At 34.3% G+C, this 27,995-nt stretch overlaps 1 protein-coding gene across 1 annotated transcript; it reads left to right on the forward strand.

The window, feature by feature from the left end:
* Nucleotides 1-1,092: 1,092 nt before the first annotated feature.
* On the forward strand, nucleotides 1,093-27,989 carry LOC100919174 (cytochrome P450 2K6-like). The gene is made up of 9 exons (XM_031964736.1): nucleotides 1,093-1,806; nucleotides 3,105-3,267; nucleotides 6,148-6,297; nucleotides 6,919-7,079; nucleotides 9,153-9,326; nucleotides 10,784-10,925; nucleotides 11,848-12,032; nucleotides 15,337-15,478; nucleotides 25,545-27,989. The coding sequence occupies exons 1-9, from the start codon at nucleotides 1,621-1,623 to the stop codon at nucleotides 25,730-25,732; spliced, it is 1,491 nt and encodes a 496-aa protein (XP_031820596.1). The 5' UTR covers nucleotides 1,093-1,620; the 3' UTR covers nucleotides 25,733-27,989.
* The last annotated feature ends 6 nt before the right edge of the window (nucleotides 27,990-27,995 follow it).

Raw genomic sequence — 27,995 nt, forward strand, 5'->3', positions numbered from 1 at the left:
ACACACATTGCTTAACATTGTCTATTCAAGTCGGATAAGGGAAGGAAATAAGCATTTATGGAGTGGCTGCTAACTAGATAACAGTTAATGTGCTCTGTTTGGGATTGTTTTGTTGTTGTGTTTTTTTGGCAAATATTTTCTCATTTGATCCTCATGACAGTCCCCAAAAGTAAGTGCCATTATTATCTTCATTTTACAGTTGAAGAACCTAAGGTAAAGAGAGACCAAGAGATTTACCCAAATACACTCAGATTTACTCAGCTAAGTACTTGAGACTGTATTTGAAATCAGGTCTTGCTGGCTCCAGGGACAGTATTCTAACCATTGCACTACAGACTGCTTCAGGAGTGCTGAATTTCAGGAAACTTTTCTTACTATGAAAAATTAGACAATATGGAGTCTGGTTCTTACTCTAACATTAAACAGCTTTGTGACCTTGGGCTTTTTTGAATGTGGGCTATGCCAGTGTCACCTGTGTAATCTCAGACTTCACCCCTATAATTTGTATTTCCTTATCTGTAAAATGAGAAATTTGGGTTAGATTACTTTTAAGGTCACATTCAGGTCTGTGAAATGTTTGCTAATCAGAATTTTCTCCAAGCCATCTAATTACCATTGTATAGAGAGTATAGTAGCCTAGTCCTAGGATATACTTTGTGATGATCCAAAGATCTGAAGATGCAGCATCCCCACCTGTGAAGAACTTGGTCCTTAAGTGACCCGCCAAGTGACTTGAAGACTAACAAAGACATGACAAAGCACTATCCATGGATTTTGCCTATAACTTTGTAACTGACACTTAGCCAATAGCTTTATCCTATAACTATTAGTAACAACACTGGAAATTCTTAAATATATCATTCGGGTCAACTAATTCTCATAAATTTCTGTGCACTATCTTTTACTATAAATTATTTCTACTAATAGCTTTCTTTAAAGTCAAAGGAAAGTATGAACCATAAAGGGGAAAATTGTACCCATATTCCTAAGAACTCTGAAAAATAAAAATCATAGATCATAGACTCAGATCTAGAAGAACTCTTCAAGATCATCTAATCCAATTCCCTTCTTTAAAAGTTAAAAAAAAAAAAAAAAACTGAAGGCTAGAAAGATTAATTAACATGTCCAAGATCATACAAGTAGCAAATTAAGAGAGCCAAATTTTGAACTGGGGTCTTCTACTTTCATCCCTCTTTCCACTGTACCTTCAGTAGCAAATTCTGTGCTAGCAAAGGCTGGCACAAAACATTTCACTCTAAGTTTATAGTCTAAATTAAGATTAAATTTATTCATTTTATCTCTGAAATTTTTATTTTAAAGACTAATCCTTGTTATAAATGACTTAAAACTCTATATCTATGTATGAAAATAAGTAAATCGGGGGATTAAGAAAGTGAGACAGGAAACAGAGACCAACCCAGGAGGCAAACGTTTACCATGATCACTAAAACTCACTTGCTTACTTATTTGCTCCCTATAAATAAGGAGGGCTGACAGGGAACAGCTAGCAGTATGCAGGGCTTCTTCTTGCTTCCAGGCAATACCATCAACTGCCAACTCTGTTCCATTGCCATCTTGCCATATCCATTGGTGTGGTAACCCAGCAACTATTCATAGAAAATGAGTGAATTTGATTTGCTTTCCATACTTTCAGGGCTGAGTCTGATTTTGATTTTAATTCTAAATATAAAACTCACTCTGACTAAGAGTTTCAAGAGATATTCTCCTCCAGGACCGAGACCTTTGCCAATCATTGGAAACCTGCACATACTTAATCTGAAGAAGCCTTACCAAACCATGCAACAGGTAAAAATTAGCAATTTAAACATTGAAAGTTTACTTTCAAAATCATGGCCCAAGAACATGGAATAACAGATACTAAACTAAATGAAATTGGGTCTTGAACAAATTCAGTGTTACTTAATTGTTTCTGCTTGCATGTCATTGGTTATTAGTTGATGGTATTATTGTACAGCATTTGGTGAGGGAGTAGAGTTAGAACAAAAAGAACAGTGGGAATAATCATACTTAGGAAGGGTCACTCATCTCCCAGAAAATCTACACAGGGCAATTCTACCACACAGCTCTGGAAAAATGTAAGTGAAATTGTTGAGGTTGGGAAGAAACTCCAAAAGGTTGGGGGTTGCAGACCAGTGTTGTGAGGTATCTCAAAGAATTTGCAGACTTGAACCCATATCCAAGTCAAGGGGCAAAGTTTATTGTAATTATAATGCCAATTGAAGTCTCAATTCCTCAAACTTTTTAAACAGGGAGCCAGTTCACTGTCCCTCAGACCGTTGGAGGGCCGGACTATAGTAAAAACAAAAACTTTGTTTTGTGGGCCTTTAAATAAAGAAACTCCATAGCCCTGGGTGAGGGGGATAAACGTCCTCAGCTGCCGCATCTGGCCCGAGGCTCGTAGTTTGAGAACCCCTGTAAATCTAGGAGAATTTAGCAAAAAACCTAGAGAAAGGAAAGCTGCTGTATTCTTGGAGACAAAAGTCTCATTCAGCTCTGGGATCTAAAATGGATTCCTTTTGGTCCCAGTAAATCTCTCCCTTTCAGAGATCCAATATAAAATATTAAAAACTCTCTAATCTCTATCTTGCCTCAGTTTCTCCAGCATTACAATATGATCTCATGTTATATAATAATAATGATAATATGCCTGTTGCATAATACATTGTACAAAAATAAGAGTATATGTATACATATGTGCATTGTTTTGTATATATAAACTCATGTTATTCTTTGACAGATTTGTTTGTCAGATACACTGGAAAATCAAGTATAGGCCTGTTTAAAAGGGAGTGAGGAGGCTTCCCAATTCTATGTATGCTGAGGGCAGGAGGGAGGCAGAGAAGGAAGAACTGGCAGTTGCTGTCCTAAAGACAAAGTGGAGAATTAAAGCACTACTGGGGATTTGATCATATAATCTTAGACTTGGGAAGAATCTAAGCTATCATTTACACCAGCTCATGATTTGGCAGAGACAGGACTAGAACCCAGATATCCTACCTCTGTCTCCAGCCCTCTTTGCACTGCATTGCACATTCTAAAATGCTTTCTTTTTTTTTTTTTTTTTTTTTTTTCCTGTATTAAAGCTCTCCCAAAAATATGGCAACATCTTCAGCTTGAGGATGGGTCCCAAGAAGGTAGTGGTGCTATCTGGATATGAGACAGTAAAAGATGCACTGGTAAACCACTCTGAGGAGTTTGGAGAGAGGGCCCATGTGCCTATTTTTGAAAAAATTTTTGAAGGAAAAGGTAATCAGGCTATAATTAAAATATTTCCTAGGATATTCACTTTTCTACTTCCTTGTAGGCTCTGTGTGTCCTTCTGCCTTTTCACACCTTTGTGTTTTTATTTTCCTTTCAACAACCTACATGACATTACTTTGACATCACTAGTTGTGTCAGTGAACAAAGGAGTTACTTGATGGGATGCTTACAGTGAAAATCAAAAAGACTGTAGTAGCTCTGTGTTGTAGTGGATAGAGCACCATCCCTGAAGTCATGAGAACCTGAGTTTAAATCTGACCTCAGACACTGATCACTTCCTAACTGTGTGACCCTTGGCAAATCACTTAATCCCAATTGCAGAAAGAAAGAAAGAAAGAAAGAAAGAAAGAAAGAAAGAAAGAAAGAAAGAAAGAAAGAAAGAAAGAAAGAAAGAAAGAAAGAAAGAAAGAAAGAAAGAAAGAAAGGAAGAAGGAAGGAAGGAAGGAAGGAAGGAAGAAAGAAAGAAAGAAAGAAAGAAAGAAAGAAAGAAAGAAAGAAAGAAAGAAAGAAAGAAAGAAAGAAAGAAAGAAAAAGATGCAGCAGAAGAAAGAATCCTGGATTTGGAGTCAAAGGACTTGATTTTGAATGCAAGTTATTCCTGTGTAATTTTGGACAAGTCATTTAATGTTGTGTTCCTTAATTTCCTTTTCTTAAAAATGAGAGAGTTAAATTTGGTTCAGAGTTTGATAGATGTGCAGCTGGAAAAGGAATTACAGGCCATCAAGTCCAAACCCCTTATTTTATAGATGAGGAAACTGAGGCACAAAAGATTAAGTAACTTATCCAGAGTGAATAGTTAATGTCTAAGGCAGGATTTGAACCCAGGTCATCCTGGTCCAGTGTTCCATTTACTACACCCAGTTGCTTCTAGATTATCTTGAAACTCCTCTCACTTTTAACTTCTTCAGGCAAGTTACTTACTTAAATACACACACACACACATGCACATACACACACACACACACAATGTATATAGCTTTTTTGATGTGGATTTTGATGTGGATTGATGTGATTTCTTTCTTCAGGGAAGCCATTAGAGTACGTAATAAAATTTCTTAGTTAACCCTCAACTAATTAAATTTCTATTTCTGATTGATTAAATAATTTACTTTTATTGTTCAGTTATTTTTCAGTTATGTCTAATCTTTTACTACCCCACTTGAGGTTTTCTTGGCAAAGGTTACAAAAGTAGTTTTGCCATTTCCTTCACCTCATTTTACAGATTAGAAAACTGAGGTAAACAGGGTTAAGTAACTTGCCCAGGGTAACACAGTAGTAAATAGCCTGAGGGTAGATTTGAAGTGAGGAAGATGAGTCTTGCTGACTACAGGCCCAGAACTCTATCCACCTATCTGTCCCTTCAAATATAATTTACTATCAAGAAATAATTAAGAGAATGTACATTCTATCTAGGATTTATTGGTTCTCAATCATTTGAAATAGACAGTAAAATAACAAATTTTTGGTCATCTTCAGATTTGTAGATTTAGAGGGAGAAAGAACCTTATAATTCATCAAGCCCAGACCCTTCATTTCACAGAAAATACTGAGGTTCAGAAAAATTAACTGTTTTAAGTCTGAGGTAGGATTAAAATTCAAGTCTCTTGTTTATCATTCCAATGTTCAAACTACTAAATCATATTGCCTCTCATAGATGTCAATAAACTTGTTCCCTGCAGGAGTAGGTGATTTATCTATTTGGATCAACCTATCTGTCAAGTGGAGTCAGGGCCAGAGTCAGTGGTATACACCCTCCTAATCTCTGAAATGGGGGGAAAGCTTTGGAAGTTGATTCTTGAGAAGCAAACACCCAAGGCATTCACCTCAAGGTGAATGATTCAGCAATAAAATTAAAGTTAAAGAAAATCAAAACAAAACTATTGACTCCACTAATTCAATTGCAACTTCCACATATATCAAGGTAATTACACAAACCCCCCAAAAAGGAATTGAAATGAATGTTCTAGGACACTTTAACATGAACAAAATAGATGGGAAATGCAATATCTTTAGTCTGAGAAGCATGAAATAATTTCGCTTTGCTCACACTCATTCCACGAAATGATTTTGCCAGTCTATTATCAAACCATTAGGTGGGGCTATGACTCAAATGTGATGAGGTTTCTTAGAAAGATCTTGTGGAAAGAACACTGAATTTGCAGTCAGAAGGCTTCAGTATAAGCCCTATTTCTACTACTTTTATTTTCTTTATAACCATGGAAGAGCATGACAAAAAATTGTTCTAACATGAAAGTTTATACCTTTTGCATTCTGATGCCCTGGGACAAGCACTAGTACAGGGTCATTAAGGGTAGGGACTAGATCTTATACTTCTCAGGGGCATCCTGACACATAAGAGCAGGGTTTGTATCCTACCTCAGATATTTACTAATTTTGTGATCCTGAGTAAGTCACTACTCTCTCAGCCTCAATTTTCTCATCTCTAAGACATCATGGCATAGTGGATGGATATCCTTGAAGCCAGGAAAACCTGGGTTCAGATCCCACATCTAACATATATTGTGTGATGCTGGTCAACTGACTTATTCTCTCAGTATCCTAGCCAACTTTCTAAGACTGTAAGTTTCAGAGATGTCACATAAAAAGAAAGACTTTGTTTGCCTAGACATTTCCAGGAACAATGAAATCAAAAACGCAGTCTCTAACATTTTGGTTCAAATGAGATATTATATATTTCAAAATTTAATGTGCTATATAAATACTAGTTAATATTGCTTTCCAATATGCCCCACAAAACCTATTATTTTCTGGGCATACAGTAAGAATTTTATAATATTTGAGTTTAATCCAATAAATTGCATTTTGAACAAGTAAACATTGGAAAAGATTTTTCCCTACTTTTAGGAATCGTCTTTTCTCATGGTGAAAACTGGAAAATCATTAGGAGATTCAGCTTGACGACTCTGAGAAACTTTGGCATGGGCAAGAGAGTCATAGAGGAGAGAATTATGGAAGAATGTCAACATCTAATACAAGTCATTGAGTCCTATCAAAGTGAGTTGATTGATCAAAAAGCAGGGTTTTTGAACAAAATAAAATAACAAGAATAGTCATGCATGGAATATGGTCCTAGTGTGCTCAATATACCCTACTACAACATTCCCACTGGACCACTTCTATCTTATGAGGGGAAGGATTAATGGGAATACTTACCTAGAGTGTGTCAATATACCCATCTATATACTACGCACATTTATAAAATCCAGGTTTTTTTCTCCTTACAAATAATATATCATCATTTCATTATTCTCTGTCATTTAGAGCATAATGAAACCATAGATAATCAAAAAAGGTTACTTTTATTCATGATATAATAGAACCCTTGACTTATTACTATTTGCACAAATGTAGATAAGTCATTTCTTCTTTAACTATAAAATAGAAAGTTGAAATAGATGATAGTCCCAAAGCCCATATTTTACTAAGCTGTTAATAAATGCTTATTGGTTAATTGCATTATGTTGTTTAAATTCTCCAAGAAAATTCTCCCTATCCTTTAAGGTTTGATTCAGTCTATCATTAATTCTGTAGGATCTATAAATACATTTCAGCACTTAGTTATGCAGAAAAAATATAGGTGAATCTGTATGACCCAACTAACAAATTATTTTCCAGGGAAGCCATTTGAGACCAAGACAATCATGAATGCTTCTGTAGCGAATATCATTGTGTCAGTCCTGCTTGGGAAGAGGTTTGACTACCAAGATCCTCAGTTCCTGAGACTTCTATATTTGATTGGCGAAAATGTGAGACTTATAGGAGGTCCTAGCATTATGGTAATTGTCTCTATTTTTTGTCAAATGTCATTCCTCATGTAGTACACTTAAATAATCAAAAGAATAAAAGTAGGTGCTTCTTCAGGATCCCGGAGATAGAAACGGACAGGACCTCAGAAATAGTTTAGTTCAATCTTTTCATTTTACAGATTGGGAAGCTCAGGCTCATAGAAATTGTGATCTGCCTGAGGGTTACATAGCAAGTGGTAAAGCTGGAATTTTAACCCTGACTCCACTAGCTCTAAATCTAGTAGTATTTCCTCTGAATCAACTGACTCTTATCCTTTCCAAAAATGCTTATTTCTGGTTCAGCCCTCCTATTTAATACAAATGAGTACTTTGTAATAAAACTTTATATAAGCTCCCCTCAGTTGTTCTATAGTAGCTCTTTTTGACCCATCTTTTCCCAATGTAAGAAAAGGGAATCTCAGTTCAGAAATTGATTCATTAGAGTAAATTCTTTGAAAAACTGGAATGATATGAAGAAAATTATTGATAGCTAACATAAGATCGTTAAGAGAAGCTCATAATGTTTTCTCAAGAGGGTGTTCAAATGTCACACTTGCTGATGTCTAGGTTCTCAGATTGGGATAGATAGACAAAATGTCTTCTTGTATCATAGAAGAATAAAAGAATAGGTCCTGTTAGCAGTTCATAATATGAAAGTCACTATAAAACACTCCTCTCTTTAGGAAATGTCAACTTCATTAACTATAAAGACAGATTACTGAGGACAATGAGATATACAAACACAATGTGTAACTATCAGATAATCCTACAGTTCTTTTGTATGTCTATCCTTTTTCTTTGATGATTTTAGTATGTATTGAGACGTGCTCCAAATTTTGACTTTCCATTTTATGAATATTTTATGACTTATATGCCTGAAATACAATAACAACATAAGTATAAAAAAACCTAAAATGATAGAAGATTTAGACACAAGTTGGACTAGATGGTCTCTGAGATTTCTTATGGTTCTGAGATTCAATCATTTTATAATTGTAAATTACAGGAAGACAGATTCTCAATAGTGCAGTGGATAGGGCAACAGCCCTGAAGTCAAGAGGACCTGGGTTCAAATCTGCCCTCAGACACTTAATATTTCCTAGCTGTGTGACCCTGGGCAAGTCACTTAACCCCAATTGCCTCAGCAAAAAAAAAAAAAAAAAAAGGGATCATCTAACAACAACATGGACCTAACACCACATATTTTCCCTGTTACTGGAAGCATTTCATAAAAAATTGAATTATGGTCATTTCTTCTTCCACAATACTCATCAAATCTGTCCATGTCTCTCCTTTCAGTCACATGGCCTTGTTCAGGCCCTCATTGCCTCTAGTCTAGATTATTTCAATAGTGTCCTAAAAGTGGTCATCCTGACTAAAATCTCTCCCCTCTCTAATCCATTTTCTATATAGCTGATAGTTATATTTCTAAAACTCAGCTCTGACAATGTAACTTCCTAATCAAATAGCTTTACTAACTCCCTATTCCATAAATTAAATTTTTAAAAAAGCTTTAAAAATGTTTAAAACTTCATAATTTGGCTCTGGCCTACTATTACTGGGTACATATTACTCTCCTTTATGCTGCCCAGATTGACTAAACTGGTCCTTCCTGCTTTTTCTCATACACACATTCCATTCTCTGTGTCTGAGCCTTCATGGATTGTTCCCCATTCCTTGAATATTCTTCCTCTTTTCCTTTGCCTCCTTAAATCCCTAGTTTTTTTCAAAGCTTAGCTCAAATTCCATCTCCTATATGAAGCCTTTCCAGACCCTTTCATCCCCACTCTAAATTATTTGACATTTATTTTTGTGTGTATACTCGTTATTTCTACTACAGAAAAGGAGCTCCTTACAAAGTTCTTTGCCTTTTTATATCCAGCAACTAGTACAGTTGTTATACAGTTAATGTTCAAAAAAATAAATTAACAAACAAAAAAAATTATTGATTGATTGGAGTCTTCTTGGGGATTTAGTAGGGGAGATTCATGCTAGAGGTAGGGTTAGGTTATTACAGCTCCAAAATTCTATGTCTATTTTATCTTGCTGTTTTTATTCCTTTAGCTTTTCAATATGTTCCCAGCCTTGGGGTTTGTTCTACAAGATCATAAAACAGTACTCAAGAATAGAGATGAATTGTTTTCTTTTGTAAGGATGACTTTCTTAGACCATCTTCAAAAACTGGATAAAAATGACCAAAGAAGTTTCATCGATGCCTTTCTTATCAGACGACAGGAGGTACTAAAGTTTTGCTTTGGGGCTTGCCTTAATCAAAAGTATTTTCATAAAGATCTTTCAGATAGCCAGTTGACCAGACTAACAATGTTAATACCTGGTACAATTAATTCTTATGGGCCTTTCTTTGTCTTTCCCCCATTTGCTTATTTGTGCTCAGAGATGAAATGAGATAATATAGTAATCACATCAATTAGGGAGAAGATTGGATTAAGTGATACCATAAATTTAAAAGATCTTCTTTTTGATATTTAAAGATGTTATAAGTTAATATCAATCTACTTTTTCAGGCTTATTTCCTATTATTACATTTACTTAGACCTCCATTTTCATATTCTGTTTCTTTATCTTTACATAAATGATCCCTCATGCCTGAGATGCAAGACCTTCCTCACTCCCTTCATTCCTGGTTCTTAGAATCTGTATTTTCTTCAAAGCATAAGTCAGGTGCAACCTCCTCTAAGAGTTCTTGTAGATTCCTCCTCACCCCCCCAACCCAATTAATAATTATTAATTAAGCAATTATTAATGCTCTGTCTGGTTGAAGTTATTTTGGATTTATTCTATTCACTTGTGTTTCGATTGTTTCCCCCAGTAGAACACAAGCTCCTTGAAGCTATTTTCCTTATTCTTCTAATCTATCTATCCATCCATCTAGCTAGGTATTCATTTATTGGCTCATTTGTTTGTTTGTGTTTGAGTTCCTATAACATACTAGCACAGTTCTTTGAATATAGATGTTTAAACAAATATTAGTTGCATGTAATCTGGCAGTATTGTAAGAAAATCTTATCTAAATAGGATGTCCTGAGTTCAAATTCTGCCTCATATTTTTTTCTAGCAGTATGTCTGTCAAGTTACTTAACCTCTCTGAATTTGTTTTTGTCTGTAAAATTAGATTGAACTTAATGACTTCTAAGATCTATTCCATTTCTAAGTCTATGATTCTATGAATTATTGAACTGCATTATCCTTATGTTCCTTTCCATCTCTGAGATTCTGATTTATATGTATATATATATATATATATATATATATATATATATATATACTTTTATATATAAAACTGCTTTAAGCAACTCCTAGCTATATGTTATTAGATTTTTTTATTCTCAGTCAAAACCAAAAGCATAGAAGATATCTGATATTTCTTACCATTTTCTTTTGAAGGTTTAAGATATTCTTTCCTGAACTAATAGTTAATAGATAATTTCATCTATAAATAAATTTCAAGCTCTCTCTCATTTTCTAACTCTCTGCCTCTGTCTCTCTCTGTCTCTCTCCTGAAACTTTCCACTGAATCATTATTATCTAGAATTCCATAAGAGTCAAGATGAATGAAATGCTTAGTCTGAAATCTGGGTAAATGTGCCTGCCTGTCATCATTCTATCTGGGAATGAACTTCGGGTTTTTTGTTGTTGCTGTTTTTTTATCCTTCATTACCCATTTTACTGTTCAGGAAAAAAATAAATCTGATGACTGCTTCAGCAATGATAACTTGGTGGCCCTTGTTACTAACCTGTTTGTTGCGGGAACAGAGACTACCTCCACTACCCTACGTTGGGGAATTCTACTCATGATGAAATATCCTGAGATCCAGAGTAAGGACCTAGACCTGTATTGCTTTTCAAAATTAATTTTGTATTTATGTCTTTTGATTTTATATCTCCTAGATTTATTTACTCTTCCCCTTTCCTCTTCTCACTTCTTCCCATTTTTCCTCATTTTTTTTAATATATAATTTTGATATTGTTAAAAATGAGCCTTATTGCTGGATTAAACTTCCTCTGACAGTGTTGTTCCAATATTTGGACTTTGTGAAAACTAATCATCATTTTTTATTGCTTTTTAATGATTATTTTTTACAATCTTGAACATTTTATAAGAAATGTAAGCCTTATATCTTATTATTTTCCCCTATAGTTTGCATAAATTAGAATAGGGGTGGGGGCTGAACCTGTAATTTTATTTATAAAGAGAATTCTCAGATAAAGGAATTCTCTTTACCAATGGAGGTCTGTACCTTTTCTGTCTAGAACACCGAGAGGTTGTGACTTACATAGGGTCATATAGCTACTCAGTATCAAAGATCAAACTGTAACCAAGTCTTAAATTCTAATATTGCAGTCTATTATACTACTGCTTCTCATCTTCTGATGTCTCCCTTCTATCCACTGTCATAATGATTTGACTATGGATGATTTTTCTAGACCACTCAGATTATAATAGAGTAAATCTTTTTATACTAAACCTTGAATTAACATTGGCTTGATGAACATGCATGAATTTCTTAAGAACAGTTGAGGAAACTATTAAGAGAATTTTATATAATTTCTTTTGTTCTTTATATGCTAACAGTATGTGGGAATTTAAACAGCATTGAATGGAGTCCTCAGTTTGAGTATACTTTTGGTGTCTTCACCAGACATGAAATAGCCCATTTCAATTATATGCATATATACACATATATGCCCATGTATATTCTAATTATTCTACTTCTCCATTCCACATTCACTCTATAAGAAAAAGTCCAAAATGAGATCATCAAAGTTATAGGATCAGCCCAGCCTAGAATGGAACATCGAGCTCAAATGCCATATACAGATGCTGTCATCCATGAAATTCAGAGATTTTCTAGTATACTGCCAATGAGTGTGTCCCGTGAAACTACCACAGATGTCATCTTTAAAAATTATTACATTCCAAAGGTAAGAGAATCAAAATATAAAATGTGTGAAGAGGATAAAGGTACTCCAACAAACAAAAATTAGAGAAACAATGCCATCATTATGATGTGATCTTTACAAGAAAAATAATACAAGAAAAGGAAAGGAGCTCATTGGAGGAACATGTCGTCAGATTAAAATATATAATAATAAATCTACACTTGGAAGGCTTCTCAGGGACCATCTAGTTCAATCTCCTTATTTTGGAGATGAGGTAATGGGGCTAAAAGAGATTGAGTGACATGTACAAAATCATACAAATACTAAGTATCAGAAGATATATGTTGACTCAGCATTTTTTCCTTTAGCTCCTCTGAGTTCTTTATGGCAATTTTCTTCCCCTTTTCTCAATTTTATTTTTTGAAAGTGTTTATTGATGATTTTGTTGTATTTTTTTTTTTTTACATAACAGTTACATTCCTTAATATACCTCCCAAATGAACACTTCTATATAACAAAGAAAACTAATAAGCAAAATAGTGACCACATTCAACATTCATAACTTCCTACTTCTTCTATGTGGGGAGAGAAATATGCTTTGTTATATGTTCTTTGGGACTAAAATTGGTTTGGCTGTATTTAGGAATTGTTTCCATTTACATTACTCTAATAATGTTATTTATTCTACTTCTCTTTTCCACTTAAGTCTATATCATAATATTCATTCAAGTCTGTCCATCTCCATGTTTATTTTCAACCTGATCCATGGAAACAGAGCCACTTTCGATTCCTTACATTCAGAATTTTGTCTTTGTTTTTGTTTTTTCCTCTCCCTTATTCCCATGGACAAACAGAGGAATTGTAGCAAAATGGCTCCTACAATGAAATTGCTGTTAAAACAGCAACAGGAATGACATGTCTAAAACTTTAACACATTCCCTGACATCCAGCCTCTCCTGTTGCCTTTACCCACTTGTCATGCCACATGGCTTTGAAATAACTCACTGGATGGGAGATATCTCTTTGGGCTAATCCATGACAATATGCATACTTAGTAGATTTATTTGCATTAGTGCACCTGGCTCTAATAACACTTCGAAATTTCTTGGCTTCTTTTTCCTGAGATTAAATTATTTCATCCATATCAGCTCATGTATTTTCACGATAAAAAAAATTCAAATTTTTTCAATGATGCAAGACTATGGAGTCTTCGAATTACAATTTGAATACTAAAATAGATCTGTTCCTTCCCCTATTACAGATTGCCTATTTGTGTCCAATATCTCATATGATTATTAATTCATCTCACAATTTTGTCACAGGAGCACAGTCAATGCACTGAAAACTTTCTTTAATTTCTCCCTGTAATGTGGGGTAACAATGGAGCACTCTGGCTACCCACTGCTCATTTCTTGCCTTTGCCTATGACCAGCCCATATCTTCTCCCTATCATATATTGCAGAGTTCCTCACTGGTTATATGTTACAGTCTGCCTACACTCACCAAGAAGCTTTGAAATTTCCTGAAGGCAATCCAGTCTACTTTCATCCTTCTGTTCCAGTCTGAGCTCAGATTTTCATCTGAGCATCCCAAACAGACATACTTGGATGTTGTTTACTATCCATATAATCCTGCCTCTGCTAATTAACTGGAGTCAGAAAGACGAGTTCAAATTCTACCTCAGACACCCTAGCTGTGTGACCTTGGACCAGTAACAATCACTGTATGCTTGTTTTCCCATTTGTAAAATGTGGACAATAGTAGCCAAGATCTGAATACAAATCCAACCTTAGACACTTATTAGCTATGTGAATCTGGGTAATTTGTTGCTGTTGTTTTTAACTTCTGTCTGCCTCAATTGTAAAATGGGGATAATCATCTATAATAATAACCTAATAATCTATATCTATATAATAATTAATTATATAATCTAACAAAATATCTTCCAGGATTGATGTAAGAATTAAGTGGGGAAAAAAATGTGAAAATGCTTAGCATATAGTAAGTACTTGTTACAACCTTTTTTATCTTTTCTATATCTCCATAATGCATACATATTTTTATTATTATTTAATCATTTCAGTTTTATCTGACTCTTCTTGACTCTGTTTGGGGTTTTCTTGATACTAGAATGGTTTGCCATTTCTTTCTCCAGCTCATTTTTTAAAACTCATGAAGATGAGTCTTTCTGCTTCCAAGCCCAATATTCTAGCTACTACACCACTTAACTGTACATCTGCTTGCACATACATAATAGGAACTTAATAAAGGCTAATTGATACATTTTAATTTTCTCATCTGTAAAATGAATCTTTGGACTAAATGGCTACATACATATAGATATATACATATATGTATAAATATATATACATATATATACATACATACATACACACACACACACACACACACACATATATATATATATATGAAAAAGGCTCAAAAAAAATAAAATAAAAAAAAATTTTAAAAAAGGCTCAAATTCTGTAATCTTATCAAAGCTTCATATGCCTGGACAATGTTCTCAACATGATATATACTTTAAAAAATCTTTTTTGAAAGAACATCAATAAAACACTTTTAAAAGGTACTTAAAGGGAAAATTAGGGAGATGCAGATGGAGTTTCAAACAGCAATTTGTTAATATCTAGTTAAGCTTATATACATTTTTTGGTAAAGAAACTGAACTCAAAATTGATAACTTTCCCTACATTTCTCTTTCCTATTCTTCATATCTTAGAGGGTCAATGATTGTTGCTGATTATTCAATTCACAATTAATTTTTTTTTTATTTCCAGGAAAGTGATTTAGACCCATATCTTATTGCATATGCCCATGAGGATTCCAAATAGGTAGACTGATATGATTTTTTTTTAATCTATTAAAAGATGCAAGAAAGTAAAATCCAATATTTGTCTTTTTTCAAAAAACAATTTGTTTTCAATGAATGGTTTACTGAAAAGATGACAAAAAGTTACCATGGTTCTGTTGCCATTTCCTCTAGGTCACTCAACGAACATTTATGAAACACTTTCTATGTGCCAGGCACTGTGCTAATCTCTGGGAATACAAATACAAATACTAGGAAAGACAATGCTTGTCCTCAAGAAATTTACATTATAATGGGAGGTAACATATTAAAAGAAGTTGAAAAGAGATAGAGATACCTACTTTGGGGCACAAGGTAGAAGAGTGCTTAGAGATGAATAAAGAGAAATTTGGTATGCTACTTCTCAAAGGTCATGAGCCCTGATATGAACCATCAAGAGTCACATTCTAGGAAAGAACATGTAGAAGCTTTTTACTACTTCTTCATGATTATTATTAATGACTATTTTATTTCTAGGGAACTGAGACCATTATCTTATTAACCTCAGTACTTCAAGACCAAACCCAGTGGGAAAAACCTCACACCTTCAATCCCCAGCATTTCCTCAATGTGGAAGGAAAATTTGTCAAGAGAGGTGCCTTCCTTCCTTTTTCAGCAGGTAACATATAATCCTTCATTTCTAGGATTCAGTGGGGAAGCCAAAGTAACATCAGAGTTGGGAAATTTGGAAACCATTTGGTCATTGGACTTTCCAACAATTTACTTTTTTTGTATTATGCTATCTATTATTTAACTTGATAATTACATAATCAAGCTAAAGTTGGTGCTAGCAATAATTAAATGTGAACAAAGTTTATCATACACTTTCCACTTTTTTCTTCTATTTTGGTATTAAGGGATAGCTAAATTGTACAGTAGACACGGTGTCAAGTGGATGGATAGCAAAGCCATACTTAGAAAATAAATGAGGGTTAAATAAGCCTGGGCAGGTGGAAGCCAATTCTTGCCTGTACATAGGGTTAATCCTGAGTTCTTCATGATTTTAATATTTCCTTTCTTTTTCTATACCTGAAAAAAGATATTTTATTAGGAAAACCTTTTCTTTCCTTCATCAGAAATGTACATAGTGCCAAAACTAATTCTAATTGTTCATCATAACTCCAGCTGTATAAATCCTATCTTACTGTATTGAAATCTTTCCTTCCTGTAAGGCCTAGTTCATATCACCAACCATTGCCTTATTCCTCTCCCAAGACAGAAGTTGCATTTCTCAATGCCCTACAACTTTGTATCTCCATTAAGCTACTTAGATTCTTCATTTTTTTAAAATGAAAGGAACCTATAATCAACTGGGACAGACTTCTTAATTTTTTTGTGTGTCATGGATGCTTTCAGCTATCTAGTGAAGCTTATGGATTCCTTAGGATTATGAAATAATTATACTGAAGTAAATTTTATCAAATATATATATATGTGTGTGTGTGTGTATATTATACACACACAAACACATACACATATGTATGTTAGAGAGTTTATAAGCCTTATGTTAAGAACCCCTGATTCAGGACAACCCCTTAATTTTCTAAATGTGGAAACTGAGGATAAAGTCACAAAACTAATTAAGTATATTAACCAATATTGAAATTTAGATTTTCTGATTCCTAATCTGATGTACTTTCTAGTACACCACAGTGCTTCTCACTCATCACATTCTATTTGTACTATTTTATTTTTATGTGATATGTCTCCAATTATTCTTTAATCTTTCCTGATATCAGGGACTATATCAGTTTTCATCTTTGTACCCACATAGCTTTAGTGCTTGACACATGATGTATCTTCTACAAATATTTGCAAAATGAAAGAGGAAAATCAAAAACTGTAATTTGATCGAATCATAATTAGCCTTCACTACTCAGAAGATGAGGTGGGGGAAAAACAAAACAAAACAAAACATTGTAAACCACATTCTTAGGCTTCCTTTGGCCATCATTCTTGGCAGAGTCCTCAATTCCATCTTCCTTTCTTTCTTCTTTCCTAATTGGTAGCAGCAGTAGAGACAAAGCACAGATTCACTCAGTCTTGTGAGGCAGCCAATACAATTCCTAGCTCATAATGTTATAGCTGGAAGGAGTCATGGTTCTAATCCTCCAGGTGTTTTAAACACACCTTGAGTGTATTTGCTATGTCAATAGAACAATGTGATATTTGTCTCTCAATGGATACTCATTTTGAAATATGCTAATCGAGGTTTTATTCTTCATATTTATTTTTTAGAATCAGTGATATTACTTTCACACAATAGACTGGTTAAAATAGGAAGCTTATACTCTTAAATATTATTCCTTTTTTCAGAGTTATCACCGAGTCACAAATGGTCACAAATTTACAATTGGAATGCAGCTCAGAGTCAAACAAACAAACAAAAAAAAAAACAGAAACATATATTGATCCATTCCTTGTGCTTAGGATTAATCACATGCAATTGTGATTACAATTCGTTTGTGAAAACTGTGCGATTATAACTACTAATTTTTTAAAATTGTAATTAGTGTAAAGGTTAAAGGAAATATAAATATTTATAGGCAAAATGAATTGCCTATTTCCTATTTAACCAATTTAAATTGCACTGATTTAAACGTTTTCTTGAACCTAACAGGAAAGCCATTATCTATCCTTCACCTTCCTGTAGTATCAATCCATCAACAAAAATTTATTATTTGGTGCTAAGAATAGGCCTTTTCCTCAAAAGGTTCACCTACAAATAAGGCAAACAACATGTAAATAATTCAGTACACAAAATATGTATTCAGGAAAAATAAAAGGCAATCTCAGAGAAAAAGACCTATAAAAGGATTTGTGTTGGGTCCTAAATAGAGAGGGAAACAAAGGCAGAGTTGAGAATATACCAGGAACTTGAAACAGTCATTGCAAAGGGATTATAGACATAAAATGGAATGTTTTGTGCAAGGATCAACTAGGCCAAGGTAACTGGATCATAGACTGCCTGGAAAGGAGTAAAGTGTTTAAAACACTGGGACAATATAAGAAAGGATCATTTTATAAAGAAGGTTTGATTCTGGAGGCAAAAGGTGAACAAGTGGAGACATGATTTGACCAGTGATTTAGGAAAAGTAATTTGGCAATTGACTGAAGGGTAAATTAGAATGGGGAGAGGTAGAAGGGACAGTTGGAGAGCTATTTTTACAATAGTCCAAGCAACAGGCTCTGAGGGAAAGAATTAATATTGTGGCTGTATGAGTGGAGAGAAGAGAATGTAAGTGAGAGATGCTGTGAGTATACAATTGACAAATCTTGGCAACTAATTGGATATATATGCAATAATAAGGAAATTGTGAAGAAGGAAAGAAAATGAGTTGTTTTGGACATGTTGAGTTTGAGACATCTATGGGACATTCAATTTGAGAAGTTCAAAAAGTTGTCAGTATGGTATTGTAGTCCAGGAAAAAGATTTAATCTGCATATATTGATCTGGGAAACATCTGCATAAATAACCCAGCCCATGGAAGATAACAAGATGACCAATAGTACATATAGGACAAAAAAGAGAAGAGACCTAGGACAGCCACTTTGGGGGTAGGGGGAACCATAGATAATAGACATGACACAAATGCAGAAATAGTAAAGGAGACTAAGGAATGATTAAACAAATAGGAACAGAAAGGGTGTAATAAAAATCCCAAAAGGAGAGAATATACAAGAGGTGATCAATTGTGTCAAATGCCATAAAGAATTTAAGGAAAGAGGTAGACCAAGAAAAGACCATTGCATTTGACAATCAAGAAGTCATTGGCAACTTTGGAAAGAGCAATTTCAGTTGGATAATGAGATCAGAAGACAGATTGATGAATTAAGTTTGGGAAAGTGTAGGATTAGTGATTAATTATAATTATAGTCATGTCCATTTACATACTTTACATATTTTATTTAATTTGATCCCACAAAACAAATGTATGAGATAAACTAAGGTAGTTATTATCATTCATTGTTCAGTCACAAAAAAAACCAACTGATTTTAATTCCTTGTCAGCAAATAAATTAAGATATCAGAAGGTAGATTTCCCAAGTCTCATCACTACCTATGCAGAACAAGCATAGGCTTTTCATATATTTAAATCTTTTAAAAATGGAGAATTTTTGTCTTTCTTTTAAAAGAAATTTAAAAGAAAATTTTAATTAATTAAAAATAATATTAGATATAAATAAAAGTGTCCTTTATGTTTTAATAGTTAATAAATTTTCCATTTTAAAAAATAATTCTGTGGGTGAACACTTTACACCTTAATGAAATGGATTACACTTGCCTATGACACCCCATGAGTTCTTTTTCCCATCTCCCACAGCTGGGCAGCTTTGCTGTCTATTGAAAATGTTTTAAAAAGTTGACCTGAGGCAGCAAGCATTGTAAAGCTAATTTCTGAATGAAAAATGGGTGGATACAAAAATGGTAGTTATGTCTATTCTGAGTTAATAGCACTATCACAGTACAAATAAAACAGGAATGAAGGTGCCCAAAGAACAATCTTACCAAACTAATTTCATACCACACCTGTGGTATGAACTGGAAACTCTCCAAATTTTCAGATTTCCTACTTTCTGTTAGTTCAGTTCTCTATTTTTGAACAAGTAGTCCCATTTAGCTTATCACGTATTGAATTAAGATAAGTATTATTTTCTAAGGTGGGGAGGGGACTAGGGGTGAGGTTACTCAGTCTAAATCATGTTTTTTAATTGGATCTGCCAGAATTCTGATTTGATCTTCTTCAGAGAATTTATTTGTCCATGAGATTAGTCTCCTCCAGTTATTGATAAATTCACTGATTAATGAAATGCCTCTCTTCAGTGGAAGCCCCAAACTAAGAGTTGGAGTCTAAATTGAAATGAGAACTAGATGAAGCTAAACTACCAATAAACACCTTAAGTACTAAAACTCCTTTAATGACATCAGAATCAGACAACTCCAGACATAATCATGCATCTGTCTACTGGGAGGTGAGAAAGAAGTGGGAACAAACATTTAATAAGAGGTACTATGCTCAGTGCTTGAGAGAATATCACTTAACTTGAAATCCCAGAAATCCAAGATGCTAAATAGACATCATCAATGAAATTTATGGAGATAACCTGCTCTGTTACAAATCCATGCTATGTGAAGGTAACGTCTATCCAATACCAAGAAACTAAGTTTTAAATATTTTTTGTTGATTTTTATTTTTACATCACATTCATTTTCAAATAGTTCCTCCCCTTTCTTCTACCCAGTGAATCTTGCTTTGTAATAAAAAAATTTTAAAGGACATTTTTTTTTTTAACAAAATCAAGATATCAACTGCTTTTGACAAAGCATCCCTAGTTATTTCCTACCATCTCAGTATCGGGATATTTGCCACTTTCACGGGGAAAAAATTATATTCCCTGTTTGGAAGTTTCAGATAAGTGATGATTAGAAATATTTTCATCCTCTCCTTGATCATTAGTGAAATTATCCAAGTGTACCTGTCACCCCCTCTACATACACACCTCTAACCCTAGGTTGGAGAATGTGTATAGGTCAGTCTCTGACTGAAACAAATATATAAAACAGGTAGAAGTGGAGATTTTAGAATTAGAAGATTTCCATTTAGGACCCATAGATAATTTAGGTAACAAGTAGATATAAGGTGATGCGAAACTACAAGACTAGGAAGATAGACAATGACCCAGCGAGCTCTTCTTGGATATTTTCATGAATAACTGAGTGACAAGAACACTATTAGCATGGGAATTTCTTGTAGAAGAGTTGGGATACTAACTAAATACAAAAGAAGAACATTGGTGGGTGAATAGAAGTTTGATAGATGCAGCAATTAGCTGTTCTTTGATCACAAAAGAGCCAGGAGTAAACCTTTAGCCTCTGACTATATCCTGGGTTGTTTCTATTCTTTTTCAGAACAAGTAAGGCAGGAATGCAGTAGTGGAGAGTTCATTGTTTCATGTGATAAAGATCACTAAATTCCTTTCATTGGAATTTCATTTTATGTCCTAGGCTTTAGTGGAGTAAGTACACAGAGACATTAGCTGCTAGGAAGCCCCCAATTTGGTGTATAGAATATATATTTGGTGTACGGAGATGTTCACAGGTGACTGTGTAGATCCAGGTCAGGCTTGTATTGCTATTATGTTCACAGAGAGCATATACCAAGAAAAATAAATTATAATTATAATAAGGTTGTGAAATCAAGCATAGCAGTCAGATGATGGCAGCAGCTGAGTTTGCTCTGGGTTCCTTCCCATCCTCAGAGAACAGTGCTGGCTACAGCAATGATCACCACACATAGAGTAGATCAGAGTTTACAGAGTCTGGAAGCAGGAGTGAAGAAGCCTTGTTTGTCTTCCTACTTTCCATGGTGATTTCTGCATGGTCTGAAAAAAGATATTAAATTATTTCAATGGGAGAATTAAGGGGAAAAGAAAAGTGTTTTTATTAATCAAGAAAAATTATGAAAATATGAGCTGGGGAAAAAAATCACTTTGATGATTACAAAAGTACTTTGTACAACATTGTCTTGAATTTGAGTACCAAAAGTAGTTCTACAATTTATCCAAAGCCACTAGCATCCAAAGATGAAACCATCTTGACTTCAAGTCCAGACCTCTTCATTATACCAAGCTACTTCTGTTGTGCCAATCATGTTTCAGAAGTGTATGATGGACAAATTATTATAACTGTAAAGCTTAAGAAACAAATGTACTATATTTGTCACATTTTATCTATAATAAGGTACATTCTAAAAACTCAGAGACAGATCAACATTTTTATCCATTTCTTATGTTTTATGTCACTCCACACTTCTCTCATGGGGTATGTGGACACCTATTCATTATCTGGGCTGGATTGTTTGACATGGGAGACACTGGCACAAAACTTCCCAGCATAGCATGCCCCCAGAAAAGATGCAGTGCTCTATGAGCAAAGCAGAAAATTGAATTAGCTCAGAAGAAAAGCAAGATGCACAAAGTGAGACATCACTCTTAATGTTCCTAGGGACTATTTCTGTCCAATCTGTGGCAGAGCATTTCAAGCTTGTATTGGTCTGATCAGCCACAGTTGGACACACTGTAACTCAACTCTAACATAATGATGTCATTTTGGTCAACTTAGAGAACAAAGGACAACAGCCAATCAACCACCCAACCATCTGGGCTGGTTCACTCACTCCATACAGCCCCAAAAATATCACTTTCCCAAAGAACAACCACCACCTAGGGGGGAGAAAAATATGGAACATAAGGTTTTGCAAGGGTAAATGTTGAAAACTATCTTTGCATGTATTTGAAAAATAAAAAGCTATTATTTAAAAAAAAAAAAAAAGAAAGAAAGAAAGAAATGAGGATTAAAAAATAAAAAAAGGACCACTGTCCTAAAGTTATAGTAAAACTTTTCATTCAGGAACATCTGCACCCCATAAAGCCACTTCTCATCCCCTGCTGATCATTAGAATTCTCTAGCTAGACAAATACTCTTCTAGTCTCAGAGGACAAAGGATTTACTAAGTTCCTTTAACTTAGAATCATCCTCAAAAGGTATTTGGAAAAGTGATAGGAGAGGGTCCTACCATGTGGCTGGGCTAATCTGTGAAAGTGGATAAAGTGCTAGGCCTGGAATCAGGAAGACAAGAGTTCAAATCTGACTTCAAGATACAAACTAGCTATGGGACTCTAGGCAAGGCACTTAACCTTTCATTGATCATCCTGAAGTGTATCCTGAACTCTCTTACTCTTTGGAACACATTTTTCCATTGTCAAATTTTCCTGGTGGATGCAACAGTCTTGCCTTATTGGAATGTCTTTTTCTTTGTAATTAGAAGTCTTTCTCCAAATAGCCTGAGGAACTGCCTGACTTCTATATATTTGCATCTCCAATATATTGGTCTCTCTTTTGTTTCTTTGTTGAGACTTGCCACTACAGACAAATTATTTTATTCTTATTATTTTTACTGTGCTGTTCATATTTTCCTCTCATAATTCTAATTGCTCTTTTAAATCATTCAGGAAAAGTATATTGTAGCTTTATGTTCTCCTCAAATTCCACAGGATCCTTTGTCTCATTAAGAGTTGGCTAATTTTCCTTCATGTTGCAGGCATAGATGCCTGAAATTATTTACGAGATCTGGACTCAATATTTCGCTCTGCTACTGTTTTCCTGTTGATTCATCTGTTTAGGTCCAAGGTCTTTGCATTTTTTTCCTTATGAAATTTTTGGTACTTTCCAATCTCTTTCACCTTCCTATTTTCCTTATCACTCCCTTCCTCCCCTCTGATTGTGATTTCCTTTGGGGCTAGATCTCAAAATGTCTCAGCTTCTTCTTATGGTGAACATTTCATGTTCACCAGCCTAAATCTCTGGTCCAAGGAACTTTTGGATGCTCAGAACTGGCCCCAGGCTGGATGCTGTGCTCTTCCCTTAAGATTTGTGGAATATTACACAGCTTCCAACATATACTGTATATTGTCCTAGTGATCTGTTCCCACTCCATCTTCCTCAGTTCTCTGGTGGACTGGATGAAAGCAGAGCTGGGGAAAGTGCTTCCTGGTTTGCAAAACCATCTGACTTTTGCTCCTGAAGGCTTAGCCAAGATGACTGTTGAGACCAGAGCAAATTTCCACAACATGGAACCAGGTTTCTAAGGGCACTACAAAAAGGAAAAGAAGATAAGCTTGTGTTGTACACTTGAGTGTGCAAATGCAGCCTTACAACCAATAAAAATAGTACAGGAACTAAGGGAGGGATAATGAGTAAGCTCAGGGCCATCGATTCCTGAGTTAAGGGGGATTTTTAAAAACCCTTTTTTGAGTATCCTATATCATGGATTTGGGGATTCTGCACATCCTACATCATAGAAATAGATAGTTATTTTATCTTTGGTGGATAATGTGTTTTAAAATGGGTTTGAGAGGTCTCGGAGATCAAAGAAAATGCCTAGTCTTTTATATTGTGGTTCATGTGACCCAATAATCTCACTACTCATTTTTAGTTATTTAAATCAGTCTTCTGGTATTTTATAACTAATCGTTCACTTATGAAGTAAAAACTCAATAAATCTTTCTTATATGAAATCAGATCTTTATTTAATCATCCCTTAATTTCCAAACAGGTGTATTTTTTTTTTAATTTTACTCTCTTTAAGTTTTAAAACACAGACTAATAAACTGAAGGACCTGAAGTTCCAGCCATCTATCAATTCTATATATCAATTTGTGTGCTTGAAAACTGAGTCATATTTTATCAATTTTTTTTTTGCTTTGTTATTAAATAAGGTGTGGTTGTTTTTTTTTTCCTCTGTGCACTTAAAGCATCAAGCTCATCACGTACAAATGAAACATCACCCTATAACCTATATCACTGGCTGTCCCGCATAACTGAAAGTATTTTTCTCCTCTCATTTCTGCCTTTTGAATTGCCTGACTTCCTTCAAGTCTCAACTAAATCTCATCTGCAGGAAGCCTTTTCTAATCTTCTTTAATTATAGTGCTAGCCTTCTGTTAATTATTACCAATTTATTCTATATATAGTAAGTTTGTACTTAATTGTTTTTGGAGCTTTTGTCTTTTGCCTCTCGGTTTATACCCAATATTTAGCATAATGCCTGGAACAGAAAGCACTTAATACTTATCAAATAACTGATTAATAATTGTGATAGTCAATACCTTACATTCTCAATAATTTACATTCTTTACCAATCATTTAATTATTTTTCTTGATGGAAAATTATTTCTTATGCTTTCTTTTCTCCTGTTATGTATAAAATGATATCTTAAAATGATGATACCTTATATTATAGTCTTCTCTATCGTATTCCATGGAGTAGTTGTTCATTAATTTCTATTACTCTCTCACATTTTTGGTTGGTTGAGTTTTCTTAGTGCTTTTCATTGTTTCAGCTTTGTATTTAAATGTACTGTTTTAGGCCTTCGATTTCCACAACTCCCAGAGATCTTTTCATTTATTTTATTATTTTAACTCAAAAAAATGATATAACGAATGGAGAGTAGGTCCAATAGTTCAGAAGGCTGGAATTCAGGAATATGGAGGTTGGTGAAGATTCAGCATGGACAAAAGTAAGAAAATATACAGTATATGAAAAAAAAGCAGCAAAAGTAATTTTAAGAGAGAGAGTGTTACAAGAAGATCAAGAAAGGCTTCCTGTAAGAAATGGTACGTAAACTGAACCAGAAATAGGCAGATATGTACAAATATTTACTATATGCTGAAAACAAGAGAACTTGACATATGTCATTAGTTATTATAAACAGTAATATAGTAACCATGGGAAAATTTACATATACCCACCCATGGAACTATGAGCTGTTTCTTGATACTTAAGCCTTTTTTTTGTTTTGTTTCAATATAATATCTGGTCTGGTCTATGTGCAGCAGAGACATCTACCACTGTCCTCCTGCTGTCAAAGACCAGGCCTTGAGTAAAAACTTATAGTTACTTCCATGATGACATGGATTTCCCCTCTTTCTTTAGAATCTCAGTATCTTCCAAGAAGTTTGACCATCTCTCTAGATTATTTACTTATGGGAAAGTAAGGATCAAGATAAAGTACCTCCTTCCTTAAGGTCATATGGTATATAGGAAGCATTTTATGTTACTTTATTCTGTTTTGGTTTTTTAAATGAATGCTAATTTTGCTATAAGCCACATTTGTTCTTGTAGGTCAAAGGATGTGTGCAGGAGAGTCCCTAGTCAAAATGGAGCTATTCCTGTTTTTTACCAGTCTCCTTCAAAAATTCACTTTCCACCCATCTCCTGGAGTCTCTACTATGGATCTGGATATCACTGCAGACAGTGGATTCACATCACGGCCAAAACCCCACAAGATCTGTGCTGTGCCATATTCCTAGGAGTCTTTCTTGGACTCCTTCAAATGGCTCCTGGTTTTTTTTGTTTTGTTTTGTTTTGTTTTGTTTTTTCTTCTCTGTGCTGCCTTCCCTTCTTCTGCTATAGTGAGTGATGGGTCAAATGACCTTTGAATCTCATTTGTCTATAGCATCATCTGGTTTAGACACTCCTTTTGGTCCACCAAAAGGATTTTCTCATCTAGTCATCTCTTTCTAGTTGAGGTATGATGAAACTTTTCTGATGCATCTGTCTCTGAGGTTCATATCAGAGGCAAAGCAGTAAAAGCAAAAGCCCAGAGCATTAGCTGTTCAAGTAGTCACTTATTGCTTCAGATTTTTTTGGTTTGTTTCAAAGATAGAAGTTTTCAAATTACTCCCAAATATCAGAAAAGTTTCCTGGAATCAAATCCTTCGATGGTCACACAAAGATAACTGAATCACACTCTGCCCTTGATAGACCCACAAACATCTCCAAATATACGTTGTTGAAAGAAATCCACTTTCAAATGTGGATTATACCATTCATTAGACACAGCTCATTGGACTTATTACTATAAGTAATGAAGGATAAAGAACTATCAGTCTTTGTGATGAAAGTATTGCCTTGATCTGCAAAATTTACTAATTATACAAACACCAATAATTATTATTACTACATACAAGAGGTGTATTGAATCACTTAACATGTCCCAAATTTCTATCTACCTTCCAACTAAATTTCTCTACTTATATATTACTTCAAATCCAGCGTAGTCCAAGAAAAATTTTGAAATAATGTCAATAAGCAAAAAATTATCTTTCTTGACTTCCAATTTAATTAAGTAAAACTGCATGAAGAAATAAAAAGGGGAGTGGGGTGGGGAAGGCAAAGAGACAGACAGAGACAGAGATAGAGAGAGAGGTGGGGGAGAGGGAGAGAGAAATAAGCTAACCTCTTTTCAAAGATAATCTCTTTAGAGAACAAAAACCAGATCCTTAGCATTTGCTATAGGCATGTAATCTGAACTCATCACTATGAGTTGCTCAACTCCTTTTTTTGGACACTTTCAAAATCCATTTCTTTTTGTTTTTTCTACATACATACAAAATTCAACATGTCTCCACTCATCACAATTATTATAGTGTTATTAAATCATTTAAATTTTGATCAGGTATCATTTGAGCCCTAAAAATATGAAATTAAGATGATTAACCAGAAGCTATACCACCCCAAAATGCTTCTGTCCCTCCACCCCCAATTACCATTTACTTATCAGGCAGATATTTTGACTCACTATTTTTCTTAAAGGATATAAACTGGTGATCATAATTATAATGACATTTTTATAGTGCCAAAGCACTTTACAGGTATTCTCTTATTTGTTCCTCATACCAACCTTAGAAGTAGGTGTTTAATGATCATTATTTGTTGATAGATAAGAAACTGAGATTCAAAGAGTTTAAATAACTTGCAGGTGGCTCTAGAACTGAATGTCTGATGAAGAATCTGATTAAGCCCCAGACTGGATTTTCTAGTTTATAACTCAGTCTTTGCCTTTGTACAAATTGCCAATAATGATTCTCTTGAAAATAGTGCAGATGCTCCAAAATACAACTTTGAAGATGGAATAAGTATAGTTTTTACATTCAACCTTGAGAATTGGAGATTAAATTTCCATTAATAGTCTATTTTGCAAGTAAGTATCTGAATGTAAGATTTCATTGGAGATCATTTTGGCTATATCTTAAATCCTTCAAATCCAAACTTAGACACTCTTAAATTCTTCCTCTTTCCAAAGTCATTCAAATGGTTTACTACTACTTTCTTCACCTACAAAAATTAATGTGCCTGTGTAGTTTGTTCCTTTGTACACTGTTCAATGAAATGTAATTACAAAGATAACAAGGTGTTTAACAGTTATAAGCATTTGTTTCTTATCTAAAAATTCAAATGACTACTACACCTCACCTATTTTCTTTTCCCCAAAATCCCCAGTGCTGCTCTGGCAAGATATGACTCACCTGTGGGAAGGTATATGGAAATTTTCTTTCTTCAATAAACTTGCAACTTTTCCCTGACCAAAGTTTCTGAGTCTGTGCCATTCTATGCAGTTATCAGTCAAGGAGTAGCACCTTCAATGTGCCGAACACTGTATTAAAGTCTGTGGCATTATGCTTTCATTTCCTCATCTCCAAGCTCTGGGGCACTATACTTTAGTTAATCATAAACTATTATTTATGAGATAGGTTCACCTCTAGACTGACATAATCCTTACATTTGTATTTT

This window comes from Sarcophilus harrisii, chromosome 4 (genome assembly GCF_902635505.1).
Source record: "Sarcophilus harrisii chromosome 4, mSarHar1.11, whole genome shotgun sequence".
Classification (NCBI taxonomy): domain Eukaryota; kingdom Metazoa; phylum Chordata; class Mammalia; order Dasyuromorphia; family Dasyuridae; genus Sarcophilus; species Sarcophilus harrisii.